Here is a 13,828-nt window from a genome sequence, read left to right on the forward strand (position 1 = left end):
ACATTAGGAAGTGAGATAAAAACTCATGCTGTGGCCAAGACATGATACATCCTGTACAGTCAGTGGACCATCAGTGGTATCAAAGTTGAAATGAGGTGACATAAGAAACAGCGACCAAATATCATGATGAATATCAGGGTATGAGGCACAACATATACGTTGATGGTAAACATCCCTGTGGCACTCATTGTGAATATTTTTTCCCAAACATTCAATGCTGCTATTTAACTCCTGATGAGTTAAATAGCATTGTATTGGTTTGTTGCTTTCCAGTATATCAGTCTGCTTGTCAGATTCTTGGACGGTATCCTGGAAATTACACTCAAGCAGTTCGTCTAAAAAAAATATAAACAAAACTGAAATAAGCTGTGCAAGGTTGCAGGGTCACCCGCCCACAGACATAACTTCATTCAAACGCACTTTCTTAACATTTAACATCTTCCTTGGGAAATGAACAGTTCCGGGCTGATAATGACAGCAGCTGGATGGATTTGTCCCTTAATCACTAACAGAGGAGTGAGACCGCCAAGTCCTTTTTAATGAAAGTCGATACAAAATTTTGGATGTTTTGACTGGCATCCTGCAGATGTTCTCCCATGGTCCAAACACAAGAAGAAGTGCTCATGATGAGTAAAAGGGAGAAAATGCCTTCAATACGATAGAGAAAAATAGCCACGGGAAGATGCATCAGTACATGATGATCAGTACTCCCTTTTTCCCTTAATATTTGTAATAATATATTAATTTGTTCAATAACGCTTAATGTTAAAAGTTGTTCCTAAATTCTTGACACTATAGTTGTAGTGGTAGGGGTTGCGTAGGAGTCATAATGGTATTATTGTTGACAGTGGCAGTATAAAATGACCCTATGGTTTGTTCTAAGCAGAGGTGGGACCAACTCATTGCTTTGCCAGTCACAGATAAGTCTCGAATCAAGCCCCAAGTCAAGACTAACGAGTACTGAGTCAACTCGTACTAATATTTAAATTTCTTATTACTTTCTGTCTCCATCTAAGCAGTACTCCAAACTAGTCTACACTGAGTTTGAGAGACAGAATAACTAAGAGATAATAATAATAATAATAATAATAATAATAAGAAGAAGAAGAAAGACAACATTAATGATAGTCATCATTATCATTATCATAAACAACATAATCCTAATAATAATAAAGCACTTTTCTTTTTTTAAGATATTAAGATATTTTGGGGCCCTTTTGGCCTTTAATGGATAGGACAGAGAGTAAGTGTGAAACGGGAGACAGGAGACGACATGCTGCACAGGGCCGAGGCCGGAATCAAACCCGCAACCACTGCAGCGAGGACCCAGCCTCTGTACATGGGGCACCTGCTCTATCCACTGAGCCACTGAATTCCCATAAAGCACTTCTCTTAACAAGGTTACAAAGTCCTTTCAGATTAAAGATTAAAAACGGGGAAGCAATTAAACAGCACAGTGATCACATATTAATACTAGGGTAAAAAAAACAACCGACACACACACACACAAAAAAAATCTGACACACACACACACAGAGGCATACTCATCTCCTGCAGTGCTGTGTATACAGCTCTGCTCTACTGGCAATGGGTAAAGAGTCTATAGCCTATTTTTAGCAGCTTTACCGGTGTTTTAAAAAACTGCATGCATACGCTAGTTAAGCTAATGTTAGCTAAGTGTTAGGTCATTAATTTTGTGAATTTTCATCATTGACTTATCGTTCTTTTTTCAAACTCAAATGTCAAATGAATTTGGAAATTGTTGCATCTTCGTCTTGAATTTTGGACATGTTTTGCATACTGCAGTTTGTTTATTGGTGACAGCTCAGTAACATAACCTTTGTTCTTCTTGGTTCTCTCCTGCAGCTTGATTGAATGCTGTCAGGTTAAAAAATTTAATGTCAACTTTTTGGGCATTAATATCATTAACATTTGTTTATTTAATGAAGGGAAATAAATTGTGGACACTTGTGCACACTTTTTAAATAACATACTTCCTTCCTTGGGCTTGGGGGACGGTTTCAAGTATTTTCACGTCAAAAGGCTCAAGTTCGAATGAAGTCATGGGAATTGGTGTTAAAGTGCAAGTGTGACTCGAGTCCAAGTCGTGTGTGACTCAAGTTTACAACTCTGGTTCTAAGCAATAATGGATGCATGCAGTGGCATAATTCAAACTTTTAATGCTTGAAAGTTTGTATTTTAACTATAGTATATCATAGAATATCAAAATCAGATTTTTAAACAAGGTGAATCTAGATTTTGTGACCCTGCATCATAGATATGCCTTACTAAAGGAAAATGGAAACAATTAGACCTATATTAATAAATAATAATAAATCAGGCCATACAACACAGGATAAAATACCAAGTTAAAACGAGAGATATCGCAGTGTGTACTCCTTCATTATTCTGGGAACATATCTGTGTAAAGCAGTTTTGTAACTAGCAGCAGCCAAGCATATCCTAAAAACATCTTTTCCCTAAACCCCCCCCCCCCCCCCATGAGTGAGCTGTGCTTACCTCGGCAGTGGCGCCCTGATGCCCAACTGTCCTGTGGGCTTAAATTAACAGGTTCAGCAGTTCTGTACACAACTTAACCAGACGTTAGATACAATAAGGATAAGGACAACAAAAACCTGTGTGCTCATTACTGTATGCATTGCATTGTATGAAACTGAGGCAAAAATCTTCTGTTTTTGCATTAATCAGACTGATTTACTGATTGACTGACATTAAAAATGTATTGGTCTAGTCTCTTAGCTCCCTTGAGGTCGTGCTCTCTTAGGTCAAATGATGTCATCAGGAGTTTGTTTTCCAAGCATGTTAATGTAAAAAACAGACCCTGTCAGAGAGTTTCAATCATGAAAGCCACATATTTCATGGTTATTATGGCAGAAAGTTGACTTTTTGTGTGTTTTAAGGTTTAAAAAAAAAAGAGTGTGGGCCTGTTTGTGTCCTTGAATGTCCGTGTGAGTGAGCAATCGCTTCATTTTGACACCCTCGGGCTAAAACTTTTTCAGACTGTTACTATCTTGCATCGACTTGCCTCCCTTTGGGTTAAAACTGACAAAATAATAGCAGCAATGCTGTAATGATGTTCACAACGTCCATAGACTGTACAAATAATAACTATGACAACACCCAGTGGTTTTGAAGCCTGAGGTTTGGGATTTTGCCATCGTCATCTTGGTTTTTTGGAATCAGAAGGGACCATAAGGCGATAGGTTAGAGGATCGAGGGGTGAATCTGAGAAGAACTGAGAAGCCAAGGACACTATCGGCAGACAGCCTGTCACTCAAACCAACCTGCACTTAATTTTAGGCTTTAATGAAATGTAAACAGGTGAGTTATACAACATTTCACCCCCAGTTCAGTTGACCTAAATGGGGAAATTAGCTTCGGAGACCAAAACAGTTTTTTTGTACTAGGCTGTAAACATGTTGATTCATGCTGTGAAGTTGGGATTTTAACATGGGCATCTCTGGGGACTGACTCTGTTTTGGAGCCATCCTCGAGTGGCCATTAGAGGAGCTGTAGTTTTTGGCACGTCTGTGTTTTTCAGCCCTAGGGGTTGCCACTTGGCAGTATCCAATTATTCCACACTTCTGGTGCAACAACAGCAACATTTTGTTCTTGCTTTGCTAAAGAACACACAGTAACCAAAACCATCTGGTCGGAAGACCTGAGTAACCCAGGAGGAAAAATCGGGGCAGTTGAGTTCAGGGATATTTGTAGCCGTCAACCTGTTCTGTGCCCTCAACCATAAATCATCAGGAAGAACTCTTTGCATCTTTTACTATATCTCTAGGGTTTTGTTTTGTTTTGTTTTGTTTTTTTGAAACATTTGCCTATATACCCATCTGCTTAAGCCTGTACTGTATTCCCTGTTTGTTTTGTCTTGCTTTGTTTAGCTTCATTTTAAACCGCAACAAATAAATAAACAAACAATGAGCCAGTGAAGTCAGGTCAGTGTAGGACAATGTGTGTGTCAGCAGCATAAATAATGGATGTAAACATTACAGTAAGATAAGATAAGATAAGATTTGGCCGAACAGGTTAAAACCCAATGGGATTGTGTAGTCAAAGCTTTTTAGTGTTTAAAAAATGGCTCTTTCCATTTCCAAATCATTAGCACAAACATGTGACAAACAGATGGTGCACTATGCCTTGTCAGTGCCCTGTGTAATTTTTTGCAGATTGTTTGGCTTGTTTTGGCCCGAGATGTAAAGCTGCATTGCACTGAACATATTGTCGCACTGTAATCACCTTAAATCCCCCTTAAAGCTTTTTAAATAATAAATGCCCAATAACTTGGTACTATCAGACTATATATGTATACATGCTGGTACATTAGTCATTGTTTCCTTAAACAATGGCAATTCAAAGTAGCAACATCCTATTGAATCTCCGTACATGGCTGATTGCATTTTCCTGTTATGTTTAACATGAGCTTGATGTTTGTATAGATAGTGGTGTCTAGGACTTTTGGGCCACCGTAGCTGATACAATGCAAACAACAGGGGGACAGCGTGACACAATGGACATATTTCCTACAGCCTATTTATAAAGCAGCAGATGAAAAAGGTGCTTGATTTTGTTCTTCAGTAGAGTTGTTCTTTGAAGTGAAAGTATATTTTGTCTGTGTTACATTTGCATCTGTTTACCAGCTGCATTATCAAAGCTTCCCTATTCAAAAGACAAAAAAACCCTGCAGTCCAACATAGGGAAGTAGCAGTAGTCACAAAGGCATGTGACCTTCAAGGCTGGATAAAGTGAATGAGTAAACGCTTCAAGGTGCCTCCTCGTTGGTCATTTCAGACTGTTCAGTGGTAAAACAAACTAGCGTTTGCAGCTCTAAGGTGTGTTACAGCATGAATGTGGGGCAGGGCAAATGTTTTCTCCCAAATCAATAGAGGCCACATCAAACATTGCCTCTGAGTAGAGTTCACCTTCACTGCAACAGTTTAGTCTTTGTTTTTTCAGTTCATGCACTACAGAATGCTGCTCCAGGAAGGACCTTTCTTTTTGTAAAAAAAAAAAAAAAAAAAAAAAAAAAATGTGGAAAATAGTGTCGCCCTTGTCAGAAAGCCTATGTGATTTTTCTATTGGATTTTGGGAATTTTGCAGAAAATGTGCTCTGTGGCAAACAAACTTTTATGAAACTTAGATACAATCTCCACTAATGAACACCACTCTTGTGATTTTTGAAGCCTAAAACACAATTGCCAGAAGTAAAAAGCTAACATGAAGCTATAAACGAACTACACCACAGGCGCATGACTTAACATTGCCACCACGATGACGCTGTACAGCTGTTTTTTGTTTACAAATAAAAGAAGAACCTTAGTGAGAAAAATCTTAAGTTGTACTCATAAAGGACATTAGAAAAAATGAGAGGAAGAAAACACAGACAGCAAAAACAGACAAACAAAACCTAAAACAAAAACCAGAGAAAGGATAAACCTTAAAAATTCATGCAATTAAAAATTGAAAAAAAAACTCCAACCAATTCAAAAATCGGTTGGAGTGATTGGATCTATGTTTTGCTGACTGTGGACGGATCCCAGTGTGTCAGGGTTTATGGCACCATGTCTGATATGTTGTGTCCTCTCACCTTAATACACTCTATACACTATCAAATGCAGAAGTCCCAAAGTATCCTGATGAGTCAGTCATTGTGGGTCTTTTACAAGAACATGAGTGTGGTCACAGTCTCGTGCTTGACATTTTTTATCCAGTGACGCACACTGAAAGCTACAACCCAAAATGATTATGAATACTTGCTTTGGTGAACTCTTGACAGATGACAAGAACAAGACTGTTGTATTAGAATGATTAAGTTTTAGCCAGGTGTACCTAAAGTTTGTAAAACCTAAATGTTTTTATTATCCTCCCTGAATATGTCCAGGGGATAAGGGGAAGTTAGAAGTGTATAAATTAACCCTTTGAAAGTTGACCATATTGGCTGGATTTCTGTTTAACTTAACAAGAAACTGCCCCAAAATGAGCAAGAAATTAGTAGAGAAAAAGAGAAAATTACCTAAAACAATATGAAAAACTAAATAAAAAAACAAGCGAAAAGCAAAAGAAAAATAACTTAAGAAAGTGCTAAAATTTAAAAAAAAAAAAAAAAAAAAAAAAAAAAAAAATGAACACTCTTGGTTATGTTACTTTTTTTCTGTAACATAATTTTAAATATATATGATATATTTTATATATATAAATATATATTAATTTTCCCCCTATTTTTTTCTCTTCTCAGGTTTCAGAGGTTAAGTGCTTGTTAAAGGCCTCTGGACGCATCAGAACAAAACTGATGTCAATCATGGTGTGAAAGGGTTAATGAAACAAACAAAGGTGAAAGATTTATTAACAAAGTAAAGTTTTGCAGAAAAAATAGTCCTCAAAAAAATTATTAAAAATTACTTTCTACAAAAAGAAGAGGAGTTAACTGAATGTCATGACAGAGTCAACCCAATAAAACAAGGCTATGGCACGGATAACAGTGAATAAATAAACGTACTCCCTCCACATGGTACAACGCAATTTGAGTTATTTACTGATATCTGTAATCACAAACAACACACTTTGTAGATGCTGCCAAATGGCCTGCTGGCGCCCGCTGATCATCTCCTCTGACGTCTCTAACAGAAAGTTCATAATCACCAAAGCCACTCACTGCATCGAGCATACTGTAGATGTGATATAGTGAAATTGGCATGGAGGGGTTGAGCGGTACCCGGAGAGACCTGGTGAGCTGATAAGAGAAAAGAAAAAGAAAACACCACAGCAACAGTTTTACATGTTTTATGTATTTATATGTGGCTGTCCTATGAAATCTCTGTGTTTGTATCATTTTTTGCCAAGCTGCAAGAATATCAATGAGGACAGTAGAATTAGATATATAGGTAAAAGTTGACTGACTGGTGAATAGCAGAATAAACACTATATGCTACTTTCTCGAAAACCTGCAATTGGCTGTTTAGGTGTTTTATGATCTGTTTGCAATGTATTACAGTCAGTGGTTGAGTGCTTAGATCCTTTATTTGAGTACAAATATTGATGCAGTAATGTAAAAGTCCTCCACTATTCCGCAAGTAATCCATTATTAAATGTTATCTCTGAGACAATGAGTACATGTATATATGTTGCAGGATTTAAGGTCAGCTTTTATTTCATTTCTTCTTAAACGACGATTAAGAAAAATGACAAATAAATCTGGCTTGTATCTCATATGTAGACGCTGCTCTGACACACTCTGAGGGCTATTTTTACACCAAAGTTTTTTTTATTTACATTCAATTCAGCCTATGACAAACACCTTTCTTTTTCTCCATGCCTTAAATGCAGGGCTTATTTTATATCTTCTCCTTACTTTCCCACTAAAACCCTTTCGATTTAACGTGTTATCCAGTTAACGTTTGCTTTACTTCCGCAAAGAGTTGGTTCAAATTTCAATTTGCTGCCTTAAAATTTCAGCAATCACGTTTGTGTATAAGAGACAACCGCTGTGGTTTAATCAAACAGTCACGCACCAAATCTTATTATTATCGTCCAAATAAATTTAATATACTTAAAGAATCTCAGAGAACAAACGCATGCAGCAGCTGTAGCTCCAGGCTCCACCTCTCAAACTCTCCTCCTCTGCTCCACTGCGCTCTTTGTGCACACCGTGTTTGTGCAGCACCAAACCACATGTCAGATTTGTTTAAATGAATTATTAGAGCCGCAGCACAGGAGATGTAAACATTACTTGAAGTTGAGTTTTGTTTTATACACATGGCAGAGCCCGGACATCCCAAGAATTGGAGGTATAGGTTGTGATTTTATGTCAGTACCTGTTGTTTCGTCTTTGAGTCACCACGGGAGCTAGTGACAGCACCGAAACGGTGTCTGTATAGGCACGTCAGCCGGTTGGAAAGGATCATGGGCAGCACGGGTGTGATGTTTTGACATTGTGCTGTGCATATGATCCAATACTGGAGATTCAAAAAACAGCGGTCAGCAGCTAACTAAGAAAAGAACAGCAGCTGTAAATGTCTGAAAATTTGGAAAACAATTAAGTCCAGGCGCTTCTTACCCTCTGAGCAGAGGAGCAGATCAGCGGCCAGATAACAGAGACAGTAAATGATTGTTATTACCTTGTAATGTGATTGTTATTGTTTAAAAAGCACTGCAGACACATATGTTATACATCACAGTAGAAGCAGACACTTCATACAAAGCCTGTTACCCCTCTTTTTGATTCTGCAATGCCAGCATGCTGCCTAAAATCACACTCTGGGGCGGAATGATGCCTATGTTGTTTGGGTCTGTGTAAAAATGCAAAAAGATGTGTGAAAAAGAGACTTTGCAGCAGCTGATTTGCATCCGTTATCTTTGTTGGCTGTGACAAGGGATGTTAAAGAGGGAGGGGGAGGGGGTTGACTCAGATGCAAATGTGGGATGTTACAACATGCTTTGAATTGATGCCATGGGCCAAATCTAAAAACAAAAACAAAAAGTATTGCGTAAAATTGGAAAAAGAAATTCCTTGCAAAAAGGGTACTTATCTAGTTACATGTTAAAAGAAATAAAATAATAAAGTATAAAAAAAATAAAATAAAATATAAAGTGTTACAGCATAACCTGGGATGCACATGCCTGGTCTTGCTCCTGTAGTGGAGGTGGTGGGGCCCTTTGCATTTTTGTGCCCAGAGCCAGGGGCCCATCGCCTCATAATCTGCCCATTGAAGTGACTACAGAAGCTATAGCTGCAAGATAAATGAATAGCTAATTAGCAGAGTATGTCCCTTTGAAATTTAGTCGAAAAGAAGTACAAAGTAGCAGAAAGCTGAAATATTGGAATGAAGTGCAAGTACCTTAAAAAAAAAGAATTATCTGTAGTATTTGAATAATGTTCTTAGTTACTTTCCAATTCTAGACTGGATGATGTGTACTTTTCACTTCACAACATTTTTTAAGAGCAATGCTAATTTAGAAAATCAAGATTTAACATACAGAGCATACTATCAGTTTGTAGGATTTGGTCTGTTCTCACAAATGTAACTAACAAAAAAATACTATAAAGTAAATAAATGCACATAAACTAATGAATAAATTTAAGTACTACTGATCTATTAGTACAATATTATAATTATTACACAGCAGTATAACATTGACAGAAGTCACTTTGCATATATATACACACACACACATATATAATATATATATATATATATATATATTAATATATATATAATATATATATATATATATATATATATATAATTTATTTATTTATTTTTTTTTTAACTTCGTTTAGTTATTTTTATTTTATTTTATTTTTGATGGGCTTACATTAAGTAAATTCAGCAGCACTAGGAAGTGGTTTGGTGGTTATGGGAGGACAGCTGAATATTTAAGTAACTGTTACTTTCGATGTTAAACAGTATAAACACTGAGCACCAGAGCATGTACTGTCTTATTGTTGTTGGGGGTGTGGGTTCAATGTTTGAGGGGGAAACACATGTAAATAACCAAGTAAATTGTGATATCTACAGTAACAGTACTGTAAAACAACTGCTGACCACCCAAGGCACTTACTGATAGACATGCCTGTACTTTACTTGAGTATTTTCATTTTATTCTCCTACTTCTATTCCACTACACTTCAGGGGGAAATTATACTCCAATTCATATATTTAACACTTTTGGTTATGTTACTTTTTACATCAAAAGAAGATATGCCTACTGTTACAATGCAGTACTATAGGTCTCTTACTTATCTAACCAGCTACATCAAGTATCTTAAATCACCTCGTCATTGACAAACATTAAAATTAAAATGCTCATAAATGTGTTTCTTTCTGATGAAAACAAAATGATATAATATTTTATAGAATACAACACTTTCAAATGACCCATTCTGCCCTATGAGAACTTTCATACCTTATGTACATTTTGCTGATAATGGTCCTTTTACTTAAGTAACATTTTGGATTCAGGACTTTGGCTTGTAATATATTTTTGGACTATAGTATTCCTACTTTTACTTAAAGGACCCACACAATGATCATTTGTATATCAGTTAGTCATGAAGTGTTACCTTGAATTCATAAAGATTACTTTTTTTTCACATGCCTCTGCGGAAAACACAAACAGTAATTTATTGTTTGAAAGGTGGTCCCCTAATCTATCAGTAAATCAACAGCAATTTACATGAAGGCATGTGAGAAGAACAAAAGTTTTCACCACAGATTTAAGGTAACACAGTGTGACTAATTGATTTATCCTGCAAATGGTCATTTTGTGGGTGGAGTATTCCTTTAGGCCATGTTCTGCCCACCCCTTCCCCCACTGTCACCTGCAGTGGGGGAATGTAACTAAGGTAATTTATTCAAGAGCTGTACTTAAGAGTGAGTTTGAAATACTTGTACTCTACATGAGCATTTTCTTTTGCTTTATAATTCTATTCAACTACATTTCAGAGGGACATATTGTACTTTTTACTTCACTACATTTATCAAACAGCTTTAGGTACTTGATAAAATAAGATATTTGGATAAAAGTCACGAGAAGAGTTTATAAAATATGATGTTTTGGTATTAATTTAATTAACCAACGGTTTGTAGAAGTACATCTGCATCAATTAGTTGATTAAATCCATCGATTCAGTAATAATTGCGAACTATTTTGATAAAACAGTCTTTTTCTATTTTTTTTTTTAAAATAAAGTCTTTTTTTGTTTTAAGTTTTTTATAAATTTGAGTTTTGGAGTGTTTTTTTTCTAATTTATTTTTTCTAGTATGTTTTTTTTAAAAAGAAAGAACTTTGAGAGGTTTTTTTTTCGAGGTATCCTTCTTATCCTTCTTCCTATTAAAATAAAAAAAAGAGTTTAAAAGTTTTTAATGTACATTTTCTTTGGAAAGATTTTTCTGCATTATATACTTTTACTTTAATACTTTATGTACATTTTCCAGATTATACCTAATGATTACTTTTACTTAAGCACCATATTCAGAGCAGGGCTTTTTTTTTTCCTGTAATAGTGTGATTCCACACTGTAGTAATGGTATCCTACATTTACTAATGTAAAGGATCTATCCTATATAACCTACTTCTTCCACCACTGGTCACTTGGGTAACTGCCCACAGGAGAATAATAATAATAATAATAACAGTTACTCAAAGATTACGTTTCTGTGACTCCATGTATGCACTCACAGTTACAACATAGTAATACTGTAGTTTATGGTAAGTGAACAGTGTTAGAGCTCTGTCCTGTGGGGTTGTAAGGCCGTGAGATCACACATGATTCGTGTGCTTGTCCTTGAAGCAGCACTGCTGCAGGCGGGGGTCGCAAACACTCACGCGCACATTCACCTCCCCCGCGGGGGCACAAACTGCTACGACCAATCAGCGTTGTCCTCGCGCAGAGGGAGTGACAAACTTTACAGCCCGCTACAAATACTCCGTGGCACACTTTTTTTTTTATTGAATGCGCCTTTGGAGCTCTAGAATAGACAGATTCAGGGCACCTCGTGGCTGCCATAGTGAACCGCTTCATTATAAACCAAACAGGCTTCCCTTCAGCTCTGTGTAACTTGGAAACTCGCGAGGACAAACTAAACATCTTCAACCGTTACTTAGTTGCTCGTCGACTTGAGAGGACAACCCCAAGGCATGATTTGAGCTCTTATTATCACAGCTTGGATAGTCAGGAAAACTTTGTACGAGTTTTGTCGGAGAGCTAGTTTAATTTAAGGGATATTTACGCTTTCATTCAAACTCAAGAAGGGTCTCGGGCGCAACTTTCTGTGTTTGTTGGCACCTGCAATCATGACACGAAGATCATGCGCGATCTACGCGGTTGGGATCATCTGTGCTATCCTGCTGATCTCTGGGATTGGTTTAATCTTGGGTCAAGTTTTCCGCAGGTTTATACACAACCGCCTCAAAAAGGTAAAAAAAAAAACCAAAACAACACACACACACTTTTCATCCTCAGAACTCTATAAAGCACGTTATTATTTCATGAATGTTTTGTGCTCTGACTGCACTGCTGTGTAGTCTACAGTGCAAGTAGAGTGTGTTGGAGATCGTAGAAAACATTGTGATGGGATTAAACTGTGTTCTGAACCCAATTACAAACCCTCCACTGTTTGCAAACTCATTAGAGTACAGATTGATGGGATCACACCAACAACTGGTCTCACAACTCAGCTGTAATATGATTAAAATATGCAAACTTTGACAACAATTCAGCAGCTGACCAAACTTTAGTGTGCAATCCGCTTGTTTTGTTATTATCATGTATTGTGGTTGCTCTTATCACTGGAGTCTGTTTTGATGACTTGCATCTGTTAACATGGACAGTGATGGGTTGTGTGTTGCCTCTCAGAAGGAGTGGCTCTAATAAGCAGCTCAAGCTCCTTGAGGTGGAGGAGGATGGGTGATTATGGGTTCAGTGGCCTGCACCGTGCAATCAGCACTTTCTCTTCCCCACAGTTAGATTCGAATCAGTCAAAGTTCCTGTTAGCATGCCCTGTGTTTGCTTTTCCCCAAAACACTTCACATGAGGTCTTGGTCAAAAGGCATATTTTACAGTTTATAGGAAGGAAGAGCTGGCTCAGTAATGCTTTTTCTTGGGTTGGAGTTTTCAGCATGTCACAAGAAAATGCTGAGTCTGTTGCTTAGAGCAAATTAGCACATAACAACAAAATGAATGAAATCATACTGGTCACACATTACTCAATGGAGCTGCTTCATTCACTAACCCTCACTCAGAAAGACTCCTAACGCCCATGTAGAGTATTAATACAATAGAAGAAGCACAGCATGAGCTGAACTCTGAAGAATTGCAAAGTAATTGTAAGATGCAAAAAACTTGTTGCTGTTGATAGCAGGTCTGATTTCTGTAAATGTCTTGTTAAGTCTGACCAATACTTCATAAAACCAAACATATTCAGTTAAAAGTTATATCAATCTCTGAACAGTGTCACAGGCAGAGCTCTACATTACTTTTTTTCCCATCTCACTAATATTGGCTGCCTTATTGTTGTCAGCCATGTTAGTTTTAGCTCAGTCAAACATTTCAAAGTTGTTGATCCTTCCAAATAAATATTCCTCGCTGGATTCTTTCTCCTCTCTTCGCTGAAAAAAAAAAAAAATTGGATTCTTTTTTATCAACGATGTCAGCTATTGTAGCCCTACTGACAGTTTCTGCAAGTGAAAGTTGTCTGTATGTGACTGTGAGAAAAAAACAGTTTTGTTTTTTTTTTAAAAAAAGGCATTTCTGTCACTCACACACTGTGTTCCTTTATTATTTATCCAATTGGTACATGTCAGTTTTTTTAGGCACAATTGCAAGTGCATTGCTTGCACTGTAGAGCCCTGCCAGGGGCCAACGAAGGCCGACGTGCAAGTTGGCAACGCCATGGTTCCCGTTTTAAAAAGGCTGTGGGATTTTTCCATTGGATTTTGGACTAAAGCAATAGCTCAGTGGCAATCGAACATCTATAGTACTTACACATTTTGTTAAGCAAGATCATCTTCTCAAATTAGCAGCATATTTAGGCTTTTTTAAGCCTAATTGCAATGTCCAGAGGTAAAAACCTAACGTCAGGCTACAAATGAACCACACTATGGTTTCATGATCACAGTAGCTATGTCCATTATTTATACAGTCCAGGGAGTCACTTTTGGAGCCAAGCGTTTTGGCACTTCCACACTGGCTTCATTTTTTTTAGCCCTGGACATGTCGTGTATGAAACACAGATTGTCTTTGGTAAATGGTGTCTTGCCTATTGCTTATTTAAAGGTTTTTCTTTACAAATATATGTGTTGA

The 13,828-nt window shown here is 37.1% G+C and overlaps 1 protein-coding gene across 2 annotated transcripts in view; it reads left to right on the plus strand.

Annotated features, from left to right (window-relative positions):
- The first annotated feature begins 11,488 nt into the window (after nucleotides 1–11,488).
- LOC121959941 (lysosome membrane protein 2-like) overlaps nucleotides 11,489–13,828 on the plus strand; it is a 29,069-nt gene continuing 26,729 nt past the window's right edge. For both annotated transcript variants that reach the window (XM_042509496.1, XM_042509497.1), the window contains exon 1: nucleotides 11,489–11,943. In XM_042509496.1, coding sequence (XP_042365430.1) covers nucleotides 11,821–11,943 — 123 coding nt within the window. In that variant the 5' untranslated portion in view covers nucleotides 11,489–11,820. The remainder of the gene's footprint in view (nucleotides 11,944–13,828) is intronic.

The sequence above is a fragment of the Plectropomus leopardus genome, chromosome 20, assembly GCF_008729295.1.
Source record: "Plectropomus leopardus isolate mb chromosome 20, YSFRI_Pleo_2.0, whole genome shotgun sequence".
In the NCBI taxonomy this organism is placed as follows: Eukaryota; Metazoa; Chordata; class Actinopteri; order Perciformes; family Serranidae; genus Plectropomus; species Plectropomus leopardus.